The sequence below is a fragment of the Priceomyces carsonii genome (assembly GCF_900007245.1).
Source record: "Priceomyces carsonii strain CBS4050 genome assembly, scaffold: Debaryomyces_carsonii_scaffold_6, whole genome shotgun sequence".
NCBI lineage: Eukaryota > Fungi > Ascomycota > Pichiomycetes > Serinales > Debaryomycetaceae > Priceomyces > Priceomyces carsonii.
Genome location: NW_026946679.1, coordinates 455,015 through 478,075, shown reverse-complemented (window position 1 = coordinate 478,075; position 23,061 = coordinate 455,015). Strand labels below are relative to the sequence as shown.

The following is a 23,061-nucleotide window of genomic DNA, read 5'->3' as shown; positions in this document are numbered from 1 at the left end:
ACTACCTCTACTTCAATAATATCTGTTTTATATAAGTCCTCTCGCTATCGTGGTGGCAATAGCTTTCGGTAAGATAAATTATATAAAGTTCGAAATACTGTACACATTATCATAAGAAATTTAACTAAATCCGGAGGGAAATCAACAAACAATGAAAGGGTTTTAGACTAAATCTAAGTTAAATATATAAGAAAGGTGATTTATTATGACTCTATCATATGCTATAGCCCAGGATGGAACACATGTTTTTTCTAATAGAAAGTTGGGAAAGCATCTCTTTGTAAATGAAAGTACAGTTGAAGTTTCGGATACCATTCCAAGTATCTACTCCAAATTGGAATTTCAGGACATTTCAGCTATTATTGGTATTATTAGGTTGAAAATAAATAAATATTTGATATTAGTTGAAAAGCACACCGTTAAGGGGTCAATATTGGGAAATGCAATAGCTAAGGTTGATACTTATAAGGTGATACCGTTAGGCAATCATGAGATCGCAAAGAAAAGCTCTGAGGAGGCTCATTATTTAGATCTTCTTGACTATCATCTTACATCTGCTACATTGTTCTTTTCAGTTGACAACGGCTATGATTTGACTAACTGTTTGCAGAAGCAATTCACGACTTCACATTTGAAGCAAGATGATCGTTTCTGGTGGAACAAATTTTTAAGTGAAGAGCTTTTGAATTCCAATGCTGATGGATTTGTGACACCTATGATTTATGGCTACTTTAAGTCACATTCAGCTGTATTCAAAGGCGGCAGAACTTTGGATTTCGCATTATTAACTCGTCGGTCAGTTCAAAGAGCTGGTACTAGGTACTTCCGTCGTGGTATCGATGAAGATGGAAACGTGGCCAACTTCAATGAAACAGAACAGATATTTACTACCAGTGATCAACATGTTTTCTCGTTCTTACAAACGAGAGGATCAGTGCCAGTGTATTGGTCCGAAATAAATAATTTGAAGTACAGACCTAACTTGGTCATTTCCACAAAATCTTCCCTAGATGCAACGGTGAAGCACTTCACTGAACAGGTTAAAACCTACGGAGAAGTTTACTGCGTCAATTTAGTCAATCAGAGTGGTTATGAACTACCCGTCAAAAGGGCGTACGAGGCTGCTGTTGAAAACCTTCCCCAACCTTTGGCTTCTAGTGTTAAATATATTTATTTCGACTTTCATCATGAATGTCGCAAGATGAGGTGGGATAGAGTTAAGTTATTATTAGATCATTTGATAAAGTTGGGCTTCACCAGTGGTGAATACTTCCACTTTGATTTGTCTACGAAGGAGGTTAAGTCAACCCAGACAAAGATAATCCGTACTAACTGCATGGACTGTCTTGATCGTACTAATGTTGTTCAATCAACCCTAGGTCGTTGGGTCTTACAAAATCAATTGGAGGTGGCCAATTATTTGCCATCCTCTAATGTGACACCATGGGAGATCTTAGACCCAAAGTTCAATTTGTTTTTCCAAAGCTTTTGGGCGGATAATGCTGATGCTGTATCATGCGCCTATTCTGGAACAGGTGCTTTAAAGACTGACTATACTCGTACAGGTAAGCGTACACGTCTTGGTGCACTTCAGGATCTAGTTAATTCGATTACGAGGTATTATAGAAATAATTACAAAGATGGTGTTAGGCAAGATGCATACGATTTGTTCTTGGGCAAGTATAGGCCATATCAGGACTCGGTTAACTCCCCTTTCATTGACAGAAGACCACCATACGTACAGCTTTTGCCATATTTAATGGGCACCTCTCTTATTGTCTTATTGGCTATCTTATGCTACCCAAGAGGCTCTATTTTGGATTTGAAGAATATTTTAGTCATAGGTGGCTGCTTGATCTACAACCTTAGGAGCTTCTCGTATCTCAATAGAGAAGGTTATCAATTTGTCAATTGGCCGAAGTTGAACAAACTAGACTATTTGAAGAAAACAGATGTTTTTGACGGCGAAGGGAAGTTCATGGGTATCCGCTACGAGGAAGTAGACTCATTCAAGACTGTAGGAAAGAAAAGATCTTAATATTTACATCTTTAAATGTGTTCGTAAAGTGTCTGTTTAATATATATCTTACTTTTGTGTAACTTTCTTTATAAGGTATGTCGAATCTGGAAATTAATAGAGAGACTCCTACAGTAACTTCGTATATCATTAAGGGACAAAGTTAAAACATTCAAATAACAATGTCAGAGTCGCTTTTGGAAAAGTCCTTAGATGACATTATTGGTGACAAAAAGCCATCCAAAATACAGCGCCAGAATGGTCCAAGAAACAAAGCAAGAATCAATAAGCCTGTAAGTAGAAAGGTAATAGGTTGATGGTAAATGAGTACTAACAGATGTAGAGTCGGTCTAAAAATGGTCCAACTGAAAGAAGAAGTATAAACTTTAAGCAACAGAGGTCAGTTCCACGAGAAGTTAATTCGATAGCAGGTTCAAGACCAGTTTTAAGAGTGAAAAATATCCATCCTGAATTGAATGGTGAGGACTTGTCTAATTTGTTTAGTAGCATTTCGCCAGTTGAATTCGTTAAGTTTGATCCGAAAGATGATACAGTGGCATATGTTTGTTTCCAATCTAATAATGCCCATAACAATTCCAGTGCAATTTCCAAATTTGATGGTAGAAAGGCGATGGGTAATCATTTAGTTGTTGAAAACGCAACATCGTTGGCAGATAGGATTCTTGCCCCTGTAAAGCAAGCATCTGAAAGATATACTAAGGGTACAAGTCCAGCAAAGAAACCTAAGAGAAAGCCAAAGCCTCAAAAGAAATCAATCGATGATTTGGATGAAGAGTTGTCTGCCTACATGAATAAGCAGAGTTCTGGTGACGCTCAAGAAGCTGAACCTGCTTCAACAGAACATTCTAGTACGAGCCCTAGTAATACGCAAGATGGAATGAATTTGGATTAAATGTACAGTTTTAGGAATTCTACCAAGTAAAAATAAACGTCAATAGTAGTAGTTCTACTTGTTACATAATTAATTAATAAGAAGAATACTTAGCCCATACCCTGGCTCATCTCTACCAAACCCAAGTAACGATTTTTAGTCCATCTTCTTAACTGTTTACCCCAGATCAAGAAGGGTATTATTAAAGCAATGGTAGCAAAATCTATGACTGCTAAAGCAATATAGGTGTTCTGGGTTCCAGAAGATTCTAACCAATAGGAACACACAAAGGTAAAGATACTTCCCAAAGAGTTATTTATTATAGAAACACCAACCATACCTTGAATAATGGTTTCGGGGTAAGCATCCATCATGTAGGACATAGCGGTGTCACCAATTGAACCCCAACCAAAACCAATAAGTCCCAAGCCACCATATATAACCCAAGGTGGCCACATCCTGGCTGCCCCAACACCAAACATAATTAAACCTGCTGGTGAGATAATCAAAGTTGCAAAAAGTAACCATAATCTGAATTCAGGCTCTAAAATACCATTATTTCTCTTGGACAACCATAAGACATGCCAGTCAGAACAGAAACCAGCAAAACAACATCCGATTGCAGCTCCAACTAAAGTTGCGACGTTCATTATAGCAACACCTGTCTCCGAATAATTCCAAGGGGCTTCTGGAAAGTAGTCATCTTCAGTAGTCAAGAAGAAAGACATGTAAGCATCCTGCAAACCCCATAATAAACCTGAAAGCCAAACTGCTGGAAGTGTGAAAATTTTGAAATAAACGACAAATCTCATGACATATTGCTTAAATCCAAATCCTTCTAAGTATGGGGATGGCGTAATTACTGCGATTCTTTTCCAGTATGGTTTTGGCTTTTCTTTGGAACCTTGGGCTTCGTTATCATTGAAATTTTCACTTGAAGTGTTCTCCTTTTCGCTTCCGAAATTACTAACACTCACTGTATTCTTGAGTTTATCATTTTGAAATTCAGGCTCGGGACTTGCTTCCACTGATTCATAGATATGTGAGTGTGCTGATCTATCAAAAACCGTCTCTTCGCATGTAAAAAATACAGCAACCAATGTAGCTCCGGTGATTATGGCTCCCCACCAGCCAACCCATCTAAAGGTCTGTGAATCTGATATAAATTGGGCAATGAGAGGACCCAAGAAAGATCCCACTGAAGTTGCCAAGATATAAACTGTTAAGACAGAGCCTAGCTGATGCTGGAAAAAAATATCTGCTAATGATTGCTGGACTTGGGCTTCAGCACATGCCTCTCCCATACCCACGAATGCTTGGGACCATATGGTATCTGAAGTAGTCTTCGAAACTGCAAACCAAACACAACCCAAAGCACCTGCGAGTAAACAAATAAGATATGTGATTCTCCTACCATATAAGGATGATGCAGGGGCAAAAAAAATACAAGACCAACCAATGAAAAGGAAAAGTACACCAGCACCGGTATTCATAGAATCGTATGAAATTCCATAGATCTCGTTCAACGAATCCTGGGCTGCACCAGCATCGTTGGATGTCGCAGCTGTTAAACCTGTAATAAAACAAACTACGAAAAAGTGCCACATCTTTCTAGTTACACCCCAGTTTAACGGGTCATTTGGGGATTCTGTAGGTTGAGGAACCAAAATAACACCATTCTTGTTCTTTTTCAATGAACCGCTGGAAATGGACCCGTCATCACTAGTGTTGAACACCTTGATGGTACCCGGGACAAAATCATGATCATCTCGATGCAGTTGGGTTACAGTAACCATCGTTGTCTAGTTGATGGACCCTTGCTTCGATGATCGCAAAAAAAATTTTGATATGAAAATTTTTTAATACCTCTCGAAGCTAATACACAAAAATCGCTACGCTTGTTCGCTGGCTATCGTATCTTTAGCTCTGTCGATTTCTGCCAACTTCTCGTTGTAATTTGACTCCGTTATAGTCTGCGATGAGGTCTTTCTTAGTGGATCTCGTTGCTCTAATAGTTGTCGCACTCAAGTGTTTCACCTATTTGATTACTTGAACTTATACCAAATACAACGGCGACAACTATATTATCCTTCTATCACTATAAAAGCGATCCTAGGCTTCAGAGGTATAATATATATAAACAATATCCTGCGGCAGATGCCCCCCCCTCATATATTAATTCATGTTTAGAACCTTATCTATGTCACCTTCCCTTTATAGGAGGTTGTATCCGGTAGCGGGAAGTGATCTCCTTGCACGACATTTTATCTTGAAAAATTTCAGAAGGCATCATTGGAGTGGCGCAAAGATAAAGAATAGTACCATTATTATAACTAGGATTATTCGGAGGATCGTCAGCGCCAGTAAGCAGCTTAAGATAAAGCTACTCGTATATGCTGTCGATTGATCCTAAGGAACTTTTAACTTGGTGTGATGATTTACATCAAGTTAAAGGCAATGTTTCTCAATTACAAGCAACTCTTAATCAAATCTTAGCTAAGGCACCCACGCTAGAGCAGTTTAAAAATTTGTCTTTATATTTGGAGCTGAATGGGTCCAATAAAGATCCTCGATCTATTGGCGGTAGAACTAAAAGCTTGCTTATATCTCCTCAGTTAAAGGTTGCCGTAAGACTAAAGCACTTGTGTGAAGCGGGATTGTTGCCCGAGCTATTAGCGCTATGCAGAATCAACTTTAAATCAAACAAAGCTGACAAGTTTGTGGGGTACTTTTTGGATTACATCCCACCGAAGAACGTTGCAGAGACATTGCCTGACGTTTTAACTAAAAATATAATTAAAAGCAAGTACGCAGACATAGCTACATATCCACCGACGTTACCCCCGATTTCCGACGAATCTTTGTTGAGGAGGGTGCTTACTGATAAGTCTTTTCGTCAACCGTCTGACTTCATAGAACTGGAGACATTGAATGATTTCAACCAGGCACACAATGCCAAGTTGAGCTTAAAAGGAAGATCGCTCTTAGAATACTTGATAATCGACATTCTAGAATCTAAATTTACAAGTATACATGAGGACGATGTATTTTTATTCAGTCATAAACTCCTTTCGAAGTCAATATTAGCAAGATTAGCATTGGGGTATAACTTGGTAGACCAATACAATTTCAATTTTTCTAAAGAACTCAGCTTAGAAGAAAAATTGAAGTGTTTGAGCAATATCTTTTTGGCATACGTTGCCGGCTTGACACTAGATGGCTATTCTCTCGAAGAAATAGGAAGATGGATTGAGAAACTATATGAACCGTTGTGGTCAGATTTATCGGATTCGATTGATAAGCGGCCAATCAGCAAGTTTTCTTTAGCGGAATTGAACTTCTTGTTTAAAAGATTGACTGATATATATGCCGTTCAACCAGAAGAGGTCTCAATAGAATTCACTGAGTTAGATACTGATCCCTATGTTGTGAGGTTGAACGTAAATGGTGAAGGCTTGGGAGTTGGTACCAGTAGTAAAAGTTTAGAGGACGCAAAAGAGCGAGCGGCCGAGGAGTCTTTTCGTGATAAGAGCAGCTTAGACCATATATTGACTACTTTAATTGATCGATACAAGGCCGACGATTCAGTCTCGTCCAACTCTAATGACGAAGAAGATTCTTATTCCCCCAGACTTGATAGCGACGGTTACGAATCTCCCGTTCCCGAATCCTTCGCAGATTATAAACCCGAAAAACGAGTTAATGAATCCAGGGGTACTTTTTCTCGCAGTGATATTGGTAACGGCTCGAGGCAATCTAAATCTCCAGCCTTTCATAATTTACCTCCATCTCTTCCCTCAATACCCAACCGGCCGCAACCTTACGGTGCCCCTCCTCAGCTACAGGATAGGCCCCTAGCTCCTTATGTTCTTACTCCTCTGATCGATGTTGGCCCAACTGAAAATGGAATTGATAATAGTGCCAAAAACAACCTCTATGCATTACTTGGCCCGCTCCATCTAACTCCGACGTATAAGTTTCTGAGGAGTGGCAACGATTTCCTAGCGACGGTTCTGGTCAACGATGTCGTTCTAGGTGAAGGATATGACAATAATAAAAAGATCGCAAGTCAAAAGGCTGCTACGAACGCATTGAACAATACCTCAGCATTACTGATGCTAGGAGTAGGTATATAACTTTGTATCTTGTAACAACCAATTCTTACGTCACTTATCGTGTTAATTTTTGCATCAGCTTATCAGATTGGTCTTGCTCTACTCTAGCATCTTTCTGCTTTTCCGGTCTCTACTTTCTTCTGGCCAGTAGCTCTCTAATCAACGTAGCTCTCTAGCCTAGTGTAGCTGCAAACTATTGGAACCCGTTGCAACGAACAGGATTCCCGTTTTGGGCCTATCCTCAGTCTCCACCCAATCAAAAGTTGCAAGAAAAGAAACGAAACTCGAGCAGAAAAAGATTTTTTTTTTTCCTCATTCCGACTTCCACCGAGCTGAATAATGTGGACGTTTAAAAACACCTTGATTTCCTCCCTTACAATTCATTAATTGAAAATAATTCAGGTTAGTTTCTTATTAATCTATTCAATTGTATATACTAAAAGAAGTCAAATAAAAAAGTAAAATGGCTACTCAACAACCAACATTACCTGTCTTTACTGTTAAGGACTATGCATCATTTGCCTTAGCAGGTGCTATTGGATGTGGTGTTACACATGGTGCTATGACCCCGATCGATGTGGTCAAGACCAGAATTCAATTAGAACCAACTGTTTACAACAAAGGTATGGTTGGCTCATTCAAACAAGTTGTATCTAAAGAAGGTGCTGGTGCCTTGTTGACTGGTTTAGGTCCAACCATTTTGGGTTACTCCATGCAAGGTGCATTCAAGTTCGGTGGTTACGAGTTGTTCAAGAAGACTTTCATTGAGCAATTAGGTCTTGACACTGCAAAGAACTACAAGAACTCTATTTACATGGGTTCTTCTGCTTTGGCTGAATTCTTTGCTGATATTGCCTTATGTCCATTGGAAGCTACCAGAATCAGATTAGTCTCTCAACCTACTTTTGCTAACGGTTTAGTTGGTGGATTCAGCAGAATCTTGAGAGAAGAAGGTGTTGGTTCATTCTACAATGGTTTCACTCCAATCTTATTCAAGCAAATTCCATACAACATTGCTAAGTTCTTGGTTTTCGAGAGAGCTGCTGAGGCTATTTTCAACGCCATTCCAACTCCAAAGAATGATTTGTCTAACGTTGGTTTGACTGCTGTTAACTTAGGTGCTGGTATCATTGCTGGATGTGCTGCTGCTACTGTTTCTCAACCTGCTGATACTTTATTGTCTAAGGTCAACAAGACCAAGAAGGCTCCAGGTCAATCTACCGTTGGTTTATTAGCTCAATTAGCTAAGCAATTGGGTGTTCGTGGTTCATTCGCTGGTTTGCCAACCAGATTGATCATGGTTGGTACTTTAACCTCCTTACAATTCACCATCTACGGTTCATTGAAAAAGACTTTGAACTGTCCAAAGGCTGTTGAATTATAAGTTGCTTAGAATACTTGAAGCATCTTGTAGATATGGCCATCAACATCCTGTTGGATGTTTAGACCGAAAATTGAAAGATCGAAGCAATAGAGGTTTCTTTATCATTATATTATTACTATTATTATTATTATTATTATTATTACTATCATCATCATTGTTATATTATTAGTATCATTATCATGTATTGGCATCAACTTCTAATGTCGTGGTCTCCTCTATATCGCTTTTTGTAATCCAAGTATTTTATTGTATGTATCTGATCCTTTTCAAACCTGTATGCCTTTTAAGACCGTTGCCGTATCTCTTGTCTTTGGTGCGATCAGGCTCGGTTTGACCGAATCAAATACTATAGCTTTTCATTTCCGGTCGGCACATGGCCGGCCCATATCGTTAATGTCCTCTAGATCAATGGGGTGCCGACATAATTCTCGAAACTCGGCGATTAACATGTAGGATTCTTCCCGATGATGTCAATGATCTGCATTTTAAATATGCTTACTTAAGCCGAGCACTAATTATAGCTATCATCATACTATTCGAGCGCTTTCGCAACTTTAGTAGTAGGTATCAACGCTCGAACCCGACCTCGATGCCGCAATAGTACTTATTTCAGTACCCTGAGATGGTTTGATGAAGTTATGTTGTGATGAATTGTTATGTAGGCAATTTAACATGCGGTAATAGATTCCATCGGTACAAATACTGACTAATTATAGAAGTGCATGGAAGCGAAAGGCTGTAAAAGTGCTATGCGAAAACGAAGAGCATGACCGTCGCAGGCAAAACACATTGAAGTATAAGAAAGATGCACATGCCCTAGTATCATTGCATGGTACCTTAGATTTAATACAATTTACCACTACAGTATATCATTACAAATTTACAAACAACAGCATGAATTTCCTTAGCTTAATACTTTCTGCCATTCTTGTATGTCAAGTTGCAGCACATCCAGTGTCAAAAAGACTTTATCAGCCAACATCACCGATGTTCTCTCTTATTGCAGAGCATGATGGAGCAGTCTTCCAGGCACATTTAGTCAAATTTGATGGTACAGATTTAAAATTAGTGGCTGATGAGGCAGCATTTTTCGGAAGGATCAAAGCTAATAATGGTTACGTGTTGAATATTCCTAGTGCTGATAATAGCACTAATAGCACCAATTCTGGAGTTCCTCCATCTACCACTAATGTCTTGATTGACGACCATGACAAATTAACAACTACCGTTGGAGCTGCTACAGAACATTTTGGAATTGAGAAATCTTTGTTGACATACAAAAATTCCACTAGTTTCGTTGCCTGCGGTGACCAATCATATCGTGGTGAATATAGCGTCTATTTCAAGCCGGGAAGCAATTTTACCTGCCCATTTAATTCCACTGGCTACGATATTAATCTTAGAGTACAAGTCGATGCCACTGTTAACTACAATCCAAATGTCAACATCTAGATAAAAACATGAAAGGTCATTTCATAATAGAGTATTGACTATTGTCATTGCCTAAATCATCTCAATTCACTCTTTTGCATATTATAAGCTCACCTAATAGTCATTCATTACTGCATCATTTCATTATGTACATTCATTCATAAAGGATAAGATCAAAACTATCCACAATATAAAAGTTCTCGATCATTTAACTATTTAAATATATAACTATAATTAGCTTTACAGTAGCCTATACTTCTACTTCTGAATAATCTTTCGATCTTTTGGGTTCAAATTATCTATATTACTGTACTGCATATTGTGCTATGGAACTGAAAAATTTCTTTGTCTGATGATCATCACAGTTGGAGCTCACTTACAGAGAGTATACTTACAACGCTTTGGACTAACAATGTCGTCATACAAATCTGACAAATATGTGAATGAATCAAGTTCAGATTCTGAGTTAGAAGAGTCAGAATTTGAGCCCCCAAAACACTATAAGAAAGTGACGGCATCTAAAAGTATTTCACCTGATAGTGAAAAAGAAGCATGGTTAATAAAGATTCCAAAGGGATTTCCTCTCAAGGACCTCAAAACTCTTCCTATTTCTCTTAATACCTCGTCTAAAAATGAAGACATCCCATCCTTCAAACTAGGTGGTCAAACTTTTCAAGTTGGTGAAGAATACTTGTCCGCCACGGCCGACAATCAAAAATACGCTGTATTTACGAACAGTGATAACAATTCATACAAAATTAGTAATTCCAAAATTACCAGGTTTTACAATCTTTATGAAACTGTGGAAATCCCTAAAATAGACATTAATAACGTAAGGAAAGAAAGGGAGAGCGTAAAAAAGATAAAGCATTTGAAAATGAGACATTTTCCGACGGGATATGGATCAAAAGATTATGATGAAGCTAAAGGTGGGAATGGTTTATCAGAGAGCGACTCAGAAGATAAAAAAGTGAAAAAAGATAGTGATGGTAAAGTATTAAAGAAACATAAATCTGATAAGAAAGGTAGCGTCGACGGGACTGAAAAGAAAGAAAAGAAGATCAAACTGGAGAAAAAGGAAAAGAAAGAGAAGAAGGAGAAGAAAGAGAAAAAAGACAAAAAAGAGAAAAAAGACAGAAAAGATAAAGAGAAGCGTAGGGAAGAATAAATGGGAAGTGATTTCAGCATTTGTTCTCCTCCTTTTATTATAAAAACAAGATAATTATCTGAAATAGACTTTATTTGCATATCCAAGGGATCTTATTCATATAGCTTAACTCATATTTAAAGTAGAATTCTTCACATTCGTAGCATAGTTATTGAAAATGCGTTTTTAGAAAATATGATTTTACTCGTGCGAATCGATGATAATATAGTGAACAAAGTATCTTTTAATACTTTAGTTGAAGGTGTTACGTATCAGCTTTTGACTATCAGCATGGGAAATAAAGCATCCAAGCCCGCCAGAAAGTTTACTGATACGGTTTCTAAAGGGACTGTGAATAGAAGCTCACAAGTTAATCAATTGCCATCGCAAACGCTTCGACTGAATTATGAGAAGCATCACATGGAGAAGAGTATAAATGAGGCCCAGAATCAAGAAGCTGCTGGCACTAAAATTAATAGTACTCTATTTCTGTCGACATCTCACACATCTTTTGATCCCTCCTATTTAAAGAAAAAATTAAAAAGTTCATCATCTGGTAAAGGTCAAAAGGATCAAACACAGCTGCCCGAAGGAAAAGATGGCTTTGACCCTCAAGGGAAGTTTGATGATGATTTCATTAAGTCCATAACGAGACTTGGGAAGCTGATCGAGTCCAAGCCAGAATCACAGCATTTTGATACATCATTAGCTTTAGAGCAATTGAGGTTCCGGAAGGATTTATACGCACAAGGACAGAAGGAGTTGGATCTTCAGAAAAACCAAGGATCATACCCCCAAAGCTCTAATGGCTCTGCTGGAAAAGAGCTGGAGGTCGTAAGGACGATGGTCCATCCAAGGACCTTAGGAGCAATTTTGACTGACATAAGAGATCCTCGAATAGACAATGAAAGAATAATACTAGATTATCAGCTTCATTCCAACTTTCTCGATGGCTTAGGCAAAAGGTTTAAGTTAGCCACTCATTCTGCCCCTCTAGATCCAAAGCCAAAGGATGATGAGATTGGTCCTAGAGAAGAACCTGTTTCTAATGTAGTTTCGGACAAAGATGGGGCTGATAACATTGATAAGAAAAAATTGAAGAAATTGCAAGAAAGAATTAGTCTTGAGGATTAGGTATACACTCGCTACGTTCTGGCTCTTATATAAGTGAAAAGCACAATGTAAATAGAATCAATAAGCCTTACACCTTTTCTCAGGATCTGCATGTAGGTCTCTCAATATAACCCCAGAAAATATATGGTTAGACAATAAGGGCATAATATATACTTCTCTAACACTATCATCCTAGCAATAATTATCAATTGGTCCATGACAATGAAGATCAGCACTAAAGATTTAATCCCAGTATTATCTAAATTTACTCCATGCGACATTTCAGACTCCCTTGTTAAACATGGAATCTCCAATGGGGGATATATTCCTAACTTGGAACAAAGATCTCCCAAGACAGGAAAAGGAACGGTAGTTGGTAAGGCTTATACTGTTCTTTATGCGCCCAAGTCTGATCCAAGGCCTGCTGTTAAAGAATCTTATATCGACAATATCCCAGAAAATAGCGTTTTAGTGATAGGTGTTCCTCCACTGGTACAAAGCTTATATGCTCCCTATAACAAAGTTAATAATGCCCTTTATGGTGGATTAATGTCGACTAGGGCCCAATACAAGAAAGCAAACGGTTCAGTAGTCTTAGGTCGCATAAGAGATTTGGATGAACATAATGATTTAGGTTATCCCGTTTGGTCTTATGGAGTCGGGAGTACCGCACCAGGTCCTGTAGTGAAAGTTGTGGGAATCAATGTCCCGATTGAGGTCAAAGTCCCTTCTATCGAGGGACCTGAAGAGATCATCTTGATTAACTCTGGGGATTATATTGTCGCCGATAAGAATGGGGTTGTAAGGCTACCAATTAATGCACAAAGTGGCAAGGAAGCTCAATTGGACTTGGAGAGTATATTGGATTATATTCCAAAAAGAGTTGAAGCTGATCAAAAGGTCAGTGAAGATATAAAAAATGGAAAGCCGGCTGCAGAAGCGCAAAAATTCTGGCGTAGCAAAATTTAAAATAGAATCGTTCCATTATATATCGAATAGATATTCCTCAGCTTTAGAGTCGCCTTCGTTGAGAAATACACTTGTTTTTAGTCTTTCGACATATACAAATACATGTAGTTATTAGCGTCTTCATATAATCATCAATCGCACTACAAATAATGATGCTCATTTAAGTCATGTACACTAAAACTAATCTTATCTTTGTTTTAGTAGCAGAAATCAGCTTTTCATTTAATGCCATTGGACTTGCCGATGTATCCAAATGAAGAGGCTCCAGATCCCTCACACTTCTATTACCAGCTTGAGGATTTAAGAGTTTCAATTATTGGAAATGAAGATTTAAAGTTAAAGTTAGCGGGCGATACAAGTTTCATGGAAGATCTTGTTACAAGATTCCATAAAGACCTAGAGAGACTTGAAAAGTATGATCAGTTAAATGGCGAACCGCAACATGAGCTTTTAGTTTCCTTAGAGAAAGAGGTAATTATCTTGAAGATACTTTGTTCGTTCGTGACGGAAATGAATTCAGTTCAGCATCCCAATGTTGCGAATTGCATTGATTGCTTCGAAGAGTTGATGGGGCCAATAGTGAGATTGCTCAACTACTTCATTGTGAAAGTGATACCAAAAATATATGATGGTACATCTGAAGGTAATAATAATGAAAAAATAGAGAATTCAGTTCAGTACTGTTTAGATATCTTGAATTCGTTATTCAGCGCAATAGGAGATTCTCGAAGATTTGCTCCAGAAAAGTTTAAAAAATTATGGAGATTAATAATCTCTCTAGTGATTATAAATGATGATTCGCAGGCGTTTTATTCAATCCTAGTGAAGTTGCTTGAGCTTGTTCCATTATTATTGGAGAACTCTAACCTAGATGACACATTGGTTGTAACTTTATTATCTACCCTTTTGAAACGACTTTCTAGTGAATGCTCCATAATATGCGAAACTCATTTTCCTGAAGCTATGCAATCTCAAGATGCTCTATTTAAAGCTGCCTTTCAGGAGTCCAGTTTACCCAATGTTGAGCCAATAAAGTCTATCATGAAGACGAAAGTTAATATGCCATTTCTTCTTAGTCTCATAACTTGTGTGGCGCAAATTTTTAGCTTTTTGAAGTATCACGACTATGATATTTTAATGAGCTCTTCCATCGGGTTACCTTTGAAGGGAAACTCGCTGGTTATGTTACCGGTCAACATATACATATCTTTATTGTTACTATTAAAGTGCGAAAGTAAAATGCTTCGCCTTGTTACTTTAAACTTGTTGGGCTTCTACTTGAATAATTTGAAGGTATCAAGGGAAGTAGATGGATTTAATGAAGAAGTGATTTTTAGGAATTTCAAGAAATTATTTCCAAGGATAATTGAGCTTTTAGATCTGGAGGAAAATAGCATGAGTTTCGAATTACCGGCTTTCTTATTATCACCCACACAAATTTTGGCTAATTTGTGCACCCGATATCCTTTATTAAATGACGATATACGGAGGGCAAACCTTGATATTCGAATCCTAAAAGCTTTAGAACTGTCTTTTAAGTCAAATCAGACAATAAAAGTGATAAGGTCACTCAGAAAAGACACAGAAAATTGCAATAAGCTTGCTGACTTTTCAGCTGTGTTGACATCCAGGAAAGATAGTCAAGATATTTCAGATTTACTATTGTTACTAAGCGTCTACACAAGCTATAACGAAGATTACCGACACAGGGTTACTGATTCAATGGATCCAAAAACTACAAGCAATTTGGCCCTAGAACAAATCATATTTGAAATTATTGATGATTACAGTTTTCTAATGGATCAGATGCTAGCTATGTACAAATCTTTACGTTTACATCTAAAAAGTTCGAGACTTTCTGAAAGTCAGATTACATGGTTCAACAAAAACTTGGGAATCGTCATGGCCCTAATTAATAGTTCGCTTTTTACGAACTGCTTATACCTAATTCGATCAGTATCCAGATCGGTCTCCACTTTAAGAACATTCTTTGTCGAATGCAATTCTCTTGTTGCCGACCCCTTAGGAGTTGAAAGCCCTAGGCCTAGCAAGGGTCTCTCTGGTGCTTTTATTCGGAACTTCTTGTATATCTTGAAAAACTCCGAAGTAACCATTAAAATTTTTGATTTTTTTTATAAACTCAGCTCCTCGAGTCACCGGCTTAAAAAATCACAAATCACAAATATGTCACTAACCCTAGGAATTATCGCTAATTTTATTTTAGCCTTCAGCTCCTTCAGATACGAAATAATTAACGATGGAGAGTTTTTAAAGGATTTGTCTCAAATCTATCAAAGGTTTGCTAATGTTGAAGACACTTCGCCCTTATCAGATGAATCAGACTTGTATCGAAGAAACATAATTCGGTTAAATATTTTGCATGTCTTGAAAAATTTTATATTCAATGAAAATATAGAAACGAAGAAGGAGATTAATGAAGCAGTTCCTCTTTCGTTACTTTTCGAAAGAGCAAGTTATCCATTATGTGGTTACACAGATGAGCTGATACAAATTAAAAGTTTGAAAATGCAACAAAAAATCGTCGCTTTCGACATCTTTAGAAATTATACTGCAGGATCATCTAAATTCAACAAGATAATAGTGGACCATTATGAAAATGTGTTCTCTGAAGGACACACTATTCCAAGTTCATGGGAAGACTTTTTGATTGCAAATATTAAGAACCTTACGCCGTTTAGCTCAAGTGATACGAATGTTAACTTCGAAGATAATGATGATCTATTGAACTTGATCCTTGATGATAACTATGTCAATATGGTAACTTCTATCAATTACATTGAAAATCACAAGTACACTAACATTGACTTATTGAACAAAAAATATTTCCCACAAAAGGAATTGTTGTTGATTTGGTTAAGATTTTTAAAGCTAAAGGTATCCAGTGAATTTGAGGGAAAATTACGCCTAGACTCTAAAGTTTCGTTGAATAATAACTTGAATGAGATCAAGACGTCGATCATTTGGGTTTTAATTAATTTGACACATCAGAATGATACCCTTGAATATCAAGGATCCGAAGGAAATCACTACAATTTGTTTGACACTGTTGATGACACATCTAGAAACTCTGGTAAGATTGATATTGATGATTCTGATGAATCAGACTCAAATAGTACTGAAAATTATCTATTCAAAAGTAATAAAGATTCGCTTACTGTCGCAGAAAGAGCACTATACTTGAGAAAATTGGGTTTTTTGAGCGTTATTACTGGTCTCATTGATAATATTTCTAGGGGAAGCTACGTAGTGTCGCATTCAAAGACTTCAAAAAGATTTGATCTAGAAAATAGCTACGATCTATTGGAAAAAGCGAAAACTGCAAGCTTTCAACTATCCGGCTCCAGAAGACGGCATACTACAGGAGGTGATAACAATAGGCCATCTCTTCGTACTGCTGCACGCAGGGTGTTCGGTCTCGGACGCCCAGATGTAAACAGAGGGGGTGAGGGATACGGCTATGGCTCGGACGACGACTATGCCAATGCTAACCAATCATTGCAATCCATGCCGGTCCGTCCGCAAGACTACAATGTCGACGACCATGAAGATGAAGAAGTCGACGATGACGAAGCCGACGACGACGACTACTGGATTCACTAGTTGCTCCCTCTTAGTAAGGTCTCTATATAATTCTCTATATTGCGGCCAGGAGTTTTTGCATTTATATATGCTAAAATAAATTCTTGCTATCCTATACTTGCTTTAGTCTCTCATGCGCCATAAAATATATTCGAAATTGCTAACATCGTCTGTGTTTCGCGACTTCTGTGACCAATATCCCCTTGAACCTATTGTATAATAGTTAAGCGAAGAATGCGGTGCAGTCACTAAAGTCCTTTTGCCTTGTAGATCCCTTATTGAGTCCTCTTCTGTAGCTACACGTCCTCCGTGTCTGCAATAACTATCTGCAGTCGTTCTATAGATGTAATTTTGTAAACGGTTTGACATTCCGGTTATATACAGTCCGGTATAAAGACTGTATTTACGCAGAAACGCCCAAATGTACGCAGCGCTAAAAAAAAGAACGAAAAGAAATTCATATAGAGTAAGGGTATGAATTTGTAGAAGGATTTACAGAAGATTAATCGAAGTGATAGTTAGGATAAAAGCGTTTAAGTAATAGAATATTAAACGGGACTCAAAAAAGTTGTTACTCTGTAAACGTCAAGTAGAGAGACGGAATAGGGATAAGTTAAGGACGACGATTTTTCAGAGAGTAAGGTGGATATCTTAAAAAGCCTGACATGGATACCGATGTGAATATGGAAGACGCCAACCGGCAATCACTTGATACGGTTCCGGTGTTAGAGGCCCATAAGATAAAGAAGGAAGAAGAGGAGCGGGAAAGTACCCAAAATGAAGAAGGACAGCAAGTCGGGCTGCTGGGAGGGCCAACAGATGTCAAGCAGCTGGTCGAGCTTTCTGAAGACAATCAACAAAATGTTTCATCCCCAGTACCTCTGGATTTGGCGAAGAGAGAGCATAAACGAAGGTATGACACTACTACCAAAGGTAAATACACCTTGAATGACTTTCAGATATTGAGGACTTTAGGAACTGGGTCATTTGGCAGAGTCCACCTAGCACGTTCTATACACAATGGTCGATTCTATGCCATGAAGACTTTAAAAAAGGAAAGAGTCGTCAACATGAAGCAAGTTGAGCATACGAACGATGAAAGGCGAATGCTAAGATTAGCACAGCATCCTTTTATAATAAGAATGTGGGGGACTTTTCAAGATTGCCGTAATTTGTTTATGATCATGGACTATATAGAAGGTGGAGAGTTGTTTTCTTTATTGAGAAAGTCTCAAAGGTTTCCAACCCCTGTTGCCAAATTCTATGCTGCTGAAGTTTTCCTTGCCATTGAGTACTTGCATAATTTGGATATCATCTATCGTGATTTAAAACCAGAGAATATCCTTTTAGATAAGAATGGACATATAAAATTAACTGATTTTGGCTTCGCTAAAGAAGTCAGTGATGTGACGTACACTCTTTGTGGTACTCCTGACTACATTGCTCCTGAAGTGGTAGCAACTAAACCATATAATAAATCAGTCGACTGGTGGTCTTTTGGAATATTGATCTTCGAAATGCTTACGGGCTACACCCCCTTTTATGACCCTACCCCTATGAAAACATATGAGAATATTTTGAATGGTACAATAACGTACCCTGATTATTTGCCACCTGATGTTTTGGATTTATTACAAAAATTAATTGTGAAAGACTTAACAAAGAGGTTGGGTAACTTGCAAGGAGGATCAGATGATGTTAAGAACCATCCTTGGTTTAAGGAAGTTATATGGGAGAGGTTACTATCTAGAGATATAGAGACCCCGTATGAACCTCCCATTACGTCAGGTGTCGGCGACACGTCACAGTTTGACCGCTATCCTGAGGACAAGGATTTAGACTATGGTATCAGTGGGGTAGAGGATCCATATCGACTGCTATTCCTGGATTTTTGAGTGGCAATTGCACAGTATTTGAAAAGAGTTCTAGTAATGCATTACATTTGTATAATAGTTAATTTATTATCCCCTTTTTTTTTATCATCCTTTGGATTTGGCTTTGGCTTTATAGTCAAGGAGCTCCCTTTTATTTTACCCTTGATAACTCAAATTTTAACGTCAGGGTACAAAAATTTTCAGAGAAGAAAAGAGAGACAACGAATATTATATCTTCTACTTTAAAGTATATATAAAATAAATGAAAAAAGTTATTGATGACTGGAATAAAATTATTTCTAGCATAACTAAATGAATAATTCTTTTCAATTTTCGTAAGTTAATCTTAATCCAGTATCTTGTAACTTATTTAATTCAGGTACAACTATCAACTCCAATCATCCAATCTCCCTTCAAAAATTGATCGACTGAAAGCCTTTTAGTCGGAACAGTATCCAACAACTTATATATGAACAATTTTCTCAATTCGTTCAATTCGTCCTCGTTGGATATTTCATCCGAGTGTCCATGCAAATGCTCAGTATTTTTATAAGTATGAGACTTCCTTAAGAGTTTGTCATGTGGAAGAGTCAAAAAGATTTCTTCAATAGGTTTGAAAGTTCCCTCTCTTTTAATGGTCCATTCTTTAGTGTGAGGGTCGTAATCTGAATTCGTGCGAGTCCTAACGTATTCATCAAATACTTTATCTTTATATTTTACCACTTTATCCTTTCCTATCGATTTAAATTCGGTCGTCTTCCATAAATAGCCAGAGCTATAAGAGTCAAGGACTCGTCCATCGTCATCCTCTTCATTGGGATTTTCAGTACGACTGGCGTCATTGTGTGTTTTGATTCCATATTTATGATGTCTGATGTTGAAAAGTATGAGTGCAATTATCCCTAATGCCCAACAATCTTTGGCTTGCAACGAATACCCCATATTCTTATACTGGGATAAACTACCTCGATATTCCTCTGGGGCTATATAAGGTGCTGAACCAATTGGACCGGCTGCATATGGGAAAAGTTCTTCCTTCTCGTCCCACGAGGTACGAAATACATTAGATTTTCCGAAGTCAGAAATCTTAAGAACAATCTTCGTTCTGGTCAGATCCTGCTCCGGAGGAAGGTAACTTATTAAAATATTTTCGAGTTTTAAGTCACAATGAGCAACTCCATGATTATGCATGTATTTCAATCCTTTGGCAATTTGCTTCACGAAGCAATCAAGATCTTCTTGAGGAATATAGGAGATTCTGTGTCCCGATTTATCATTAGCGTTGTTTGCATAAGAAAACAAATCACTTCCTGATGAGCACTCCATTACCTGACTGAGTTTGTAGTTATTAGTGGGACATCCCAAGCTGATCATCAAATCAACACTTTTTACAATATGTTTATTGTTTAAAGTCGAAGAAATGATAAATTCCGAAAGAACCCTTTCAATGAAAGCTTTCGGCCCTTCCTTTTTAGCGTCTCCCTGCCGTTTCATGAGTTCTTTAACTGCATATATTTCATTTCCATAATATGGTGGTGATTTCTTATCCGGGTGAGGATCAACAACTTTAATCAAACCATACGCACCTCTTCCAATAACATCTCTAACTGCACCATACCTATCGAAAAGAGTCTTAGACCCTACAACATACTCTTTCTGCTTCCCCAAATCATTCTGTGCATTTACTAAGGTCAAAAATTTTGCTTTTAGCTTCTCGATTAGTATAACCTGTTCTTGGCCAATAACAGATTCGAATAAGCGTGGGTCGTTTTTTTTCGTGGAAGATGAGAGTCTATGTATCTTGACATTATTATCGAGTAAAGAATAAGTTTTTTTCAGCTCTTCATTTGCTATTTCATGTAGATTGCTGGTGCTCGTTGAAAGTCCGCAATAAGAAATAATATTAGAGAGTTGCGACTGCAAATATGCTGAAGGTTTGCTTCTCTCTTTTATGTAATGCAAATGTGAATAATCAAGTTCCGAATCCTCCCCTGTCTCTTCTTCTTCTTCCTCATCGGATATTGACTTCAGCAGTGTGTCTGATTCGGAATACGTCTCTGCATCAGAATCGCTCTCGGAGGAACTTTCTCCAGAATCAGAGTCTGCGATTGTTGAGACTCGCTTACCTTTATGTTGTACCCTTTCTTGTATCTGAAGACTGGATAAGCTAGGGACAAGGTTATCCAGATGGCTCTTGTTGCCGGTTTTGAACATCGCCTTCCACTTTCCCAGTTTACCTGTGCCTTGTGTGTCATCAGGTTTTCGAGAGCTAACCAGATTTGGGGTAAGAAGCCCATCGTCCTCCTTCTTTTTGAATAGTGGCATACGAACTTTGTAATTGTGATGGACCTTATAAGTATTCGTTTTTTTATTTGATTTTGCAGTGCCTTGAAAGCCGATCAAACACAGTTCATGTAGATGCATTTTTTAGCATGCCATCAAGCTCAAGCTTAGCAATACTGCATGTAAATGAGTCTCACGACATTTTGAAAATGGCCCCACAGTGATGTTCTCGCACATGGAGAATATTTCGACGTCAGATTTATTTTTTACTCTCATCCATTGAAGTCCTGATTCCTAGCGAACAGCTTATATGGTCGACAAGTTACATATAATAAATTTTATTATTTTCTTTCTTTCTTTCTTTCTTTCTTTCTTTAATAGCTACAGCCTACAACTTATACTTTTATGATGTTTTAGTTTCGCTTTACATGTTTGTCAATAGCTTTATCGTCTGAAGAGCAGGCCTATGAAATTACTAACTTATCAGATGTCTCCATGACAAAATTAAAGTCTACAACTACGTCTCTCTCTTATTCGTATATCGACTTAGATAAATATGAAGGTAACAATATGGCTATAACTCAACGGATGGACGCCACATGGTGCTTTAATAACAGGGACAATTGGAACACGTGTGTAACGACAGTGGGAACAATAAGTGCTATAGCTCTAGGGATGGCACAAGTGCTCAAGAAAGAATCGGACGACAGCCAGTGCGCAAATCAGAATGTCTATAATTGTTTTGAGACTCTTTTTGAGACTCTTTTTTCTCTTTGTCAAAGATCACTTCATCTGAAGAACTCGTCTCGTCATTTTCGCTGCTTCTCGAATGATTGGTACTCCCTTCTCTCATGTCTTCTTGCCGAGTGTCAACATATGCTCTAAAAATGTCATCCAATGCCTCAAAATCTCTTCTTTTACACTTTTCCTTACATGGGAAAACTGATAATCCAAAGTCTATTAAGGAGATTTTACCACTTACCGAAACATGAATATTAGCCGCCCTGACATCATTATGGCAAATCCCCAAAAGATGAATCTCCTCGAGTCTCGATTTAATTACTCCATATACCTTCTTGTAATCCCATTTAGACATCGATAATTCTTCTCCTAGATCCTCAAATATATGCATTGGTTGACTTGGTACCCCATTTAAATATCCTGATATAATGAGTTTTGGAAAATGTGATGCAAATTGAGACTTTGCGAGTATTTTATTAATCTCTAGTTCATTAACAAACATGTCATAATAGCTATCTTTCTCGGGGAAGTTTTCGAATGCCAGGTCAGGATAGTTGTACAATTTAACAAACACATCAGTGGGAAGTATCGATCTTAGACTGGGGTAGCATTTGCTTGCATCGTAGACTCTGCGACAGCATGTATTACCATGGATTTCATCAAAATCATCGTAATCGATATTTTCTTCAATGGGCTTCAATTCGCGTCTGAGTTCACTTCCAGATAGTTTACTACGCTTACGATCCTGGGAAGGTTCTTCTACAGGTCTAGGAACTACGTTATAAAACGGGTCTTTCCCTTTTGTTTTAGTCCCTACCTCAAGCGCTTTCGCTAGTCGCTCCTTTGAATCAAGTGCCTCTTTTCTCTCTTCGTAGAAAAATCCTGCAATTGCAGACCTTAAAGTAATTCCATGTTCCACAGTCTCAGGATCGTTAATAACGTAGTAGTTTATTACCATAATTCCATCGTTTGCAATATTATACCTAAAAAATCCAGAAAACGATTGATGGTCTGAAATGAATACTCTATCTGTTCCACAGAGGAAAGCTTGATAAATATATTTCCTTAGCACTAAAGCGCATACCACTCTGGGTGTCCATTCTCGGTCTTGAAATATAGCATGCGTCGAGTGCAGTCTCAAGCTTCTCTGATCTGACAAGCTCTTATTGTGTTCTTTTAACGTTGCTTTCAATTCTTCAAACCCTCGTGCTAGATAATAATTCTTCTTTTTGTAATCACCTATCCCAAAACAGATTTCCGGATTTTGCCGATTAGGAGACAGTTTATTCATTACAAAATGAATGATATCTGGCTTTATTATACGTCTTCTATCTAAAGGTGGCCTTATGATAGTTGGCTTGCCAAAATAATGGTTCCTATCACAAATGTCACAAAAAAAGTAATGTAGCGTTCGAGCTATTTCTGTTTCAAAATATCGCTGGATATCACCTTCCACATTTGTAGCATCTCCAAATGGATATCTATAATCCTGCGA

The 23,061-nt window shown here is 37.8% G+C and overlaps 13 protein-coding genes across 13 annotated transcripts; 10 read left to right on the top strand and 3 right to left on the bottom strand.

Moving 5' to 3' along the window:
* Positions 1-205: 205 nt before the first annotated feature.
* Positions 206-2,038, top strand: SAC1 (phosphatidylinositol-3-phosphatase; the record flags this gene model as incomplete). The annotated part of the gene is made up of 1 exon (XM_062955356.1): positions 206-2,038. One exon carries the CDS (start codon positions 206-208, stop codon positions 2,036-2,038), a length of 1,833 nt encoding a protein of 610 aa, XP_062811966.1.
* A 161-nt stretch (positions 2,039-2,199) lies between these two features.
* Positions 2,200-2,930, top strand: PRCAT00005291001 (uncharacterized protein; the record flags this gene model as incomplete). The annotated part of the gene is made up of 2 exons (XM_062955354.1): positions 2,200-2,310; positions 2,361-2,930. The coding sequence occupies 2 exons, from the start codon at positions 2,200-2,202 to the stop codon at positions 2,928-2,930; spliced, it is 681 nt and encodes a 226-aa protein (XP_062811965.1).
* Positions 2,931-3,019: 89 nt separating this feature from the next.
* PRCAT00005290001 (uncharacterized protein) lies at positions 3,020-4,705 on the bottom strand (the record flags this gene model as incomplete). Its single annotated transcript, XM_062955353.1, has 1 exon — positions 3,020-4,705. The coding sequence occupies one exon, from the start codon at positions 4,703-4,705 to the stop codon at positions 3,020-3,022; it is 1,686 nt and encodes a 561-aa protein (XP_062811964.1).
* A 597-nt stretch (positions 4,706-5,302) lies between these two features.
* CDL1 (Cdl1p) lies at positions 5,303-7,045 on the top strand (the record flags this gene model as incomplete). The annotated part of the gene is made up of 1 exon (XM_062955352.1): positions 5,303-7,045. The coding sequence occupies one exon, from the start codon at positions 5,303-5,305 to the stop codon at positions 7,043-7,045; it is 1,743 nt and encodes a 580-aa protein (XP_062811963.1).
* Positions 7,046-7,487: 442 nt separating this feature from the next.
* On the top strand, positions 7,488-8,408 carry MIR1 (Mir1p; the record flags this gene model as incomplete). The annotated part of the gene is made up of 1 exon (XM_062955351.1): positions 7,488-8,408. One exon carries the CDS (start codon positions 7,488-7,490, stop codon positions 8,406-8,408), a length of 921 nt encoding a protein of 306 aa, XP_062811962.1.
* An 894-nt stretch (positions 8,409-9,302) lies between these two features.
* PRCAT00005287001 (uncharacterized protein) lies at positions 9,303-9,860 on the top strand (the record flags this gene model as incomplete). The annotated part of the gene is made up of 1 exon (XM_062955350.1): positions 9,303-9,860. The coding sequence occupies one exon, from the start codon at positions 9,303-9,305 to the stop codon at positions 9,858-9,860; it is 558 nt and encodes a 185-aa protein (XP_062811961.1).
* Positions 9,861-10,191: 331 nt separating this feature from the next.
* RPA34 (DNA-directed RNA polymerase I subunit) lies at positions 10,192-11,007 on the top strand (the record flags this gene model as incomplete). The annotated part of the gene is made up of 1 exon (XM_062955349.1): positions 10,192-11,007. One exon carries the CDS (start codon positions 10,192-10,194, stop codon positions 11,005-11,007), a length of 816 nt encoding a protein of 271 aa, XP_062811960.1.
* A 270-nt stretch (positions 11,008-11,277) lies between these two features.
* PRCAT00005285001 (uncharacterized protein) lies at positions 11,278-12,120 on the top strand (the record flags this gene model as incomplete). Its single annotated transcript, XM_062955348.1, has 1 exon — positions 11,278-12,120. The coding sequence occupies one exon, from the start codon at positions 11,278-11,280 to the stop codon at positions 12,118-12,120; it is 843 nt and encodes a 280-aa protein (XP_062811959.1).
* Positions 12,121-12,315: 195 nt separating this feature from the next.
* PRCAT00005284001 (bifunctional 4-hydroxy-4-methyl-2-oxoglutarate aldolase/oxaloacetate decarboxylase) lies at positions 12,316-13,068 on the top strand (the record flags this gene model as incomplete). The annotated part of the gene is made up of 1 exon (XM_062955347.1): positions 12,316-13,068. The coding sequence occupies one exon, from the start codon at positions 12,316-12,318 to the stop codon at positions 13,066-13,068; it is 753 nt and encodes a 250-aa protein (XP_062811958.1).
* A 225-nt stretch (positions 13,069-13,293) lies between these two features.
* On the top strand, positions 13,294-16,689 carry PRCAT00005283001 (uncharacterized protein; the record flags this gene model as incomplete). Its single annotated transcript, XM_062955346.1, has 1 exon — positions 13,294-16,689. One exon carries the CDS (start codon positions 13,294-13,296, stop codon positions 16,687-16,689), a length of 3,396 nt encoding a protein of 1,131 aa, XP_062811957.1.
* Positions 16,690-17,333: 644 nt separating this feature from the next.
* Positions 17,334-18,563, top strand: TPK1 (cAMP-dependent protein kinase catalytic subunit TPK1; the record flags this gene model as incomplete). Its single annotated transcript, XM_062955345.1, has 1 exon — positions 17,334-18,563. The coding sequence occupies one exon, from the start codon at positions 17,334-17,336 to the stop codon at positions 18,561-18,563; it is 1,230 nt and encodes a 409-aa protein (XP_062811956.1).
* A 354-nt stretch (positions 18,564-18,917) lies between these two features.
* Positions 18,918-20,867, bottom strand: PRCAT00005281001 (uncharacterized protein; the record flags this gene model as incomplete). Its single annotated transcript, XM_062955342.1, has 1 exon — positions 18,918-20,867. The coding sequence occupies one exon, from the start codon at positions 20,865-20,867 to the stop codon at positions 18,918-18,920; it is 1,950 nt and encodes a 649-aa protein (XP_062811955.1).
* Positions 20,868-21,513: 646 nt separating this feature from the next.
* On the bottom strand, positions 21,514-22,857 carry PRCAT00005280001 (uncharacterized protein; the record flags this gene model as incomplete). The annotated part of the gene is made up of 1 exon (XM_062955341.1): positions 21,514-22,857. The coding sequence occupies one exon, from the start codon at positions 22,855-22,857 to the stop codon at positions 21,514-21,516; it is 1,344 nt and encodes a 447-aa protein (XP_062811954.1).
* Positions 22,858-23,061: the final 204 nt, after the last annotated feature.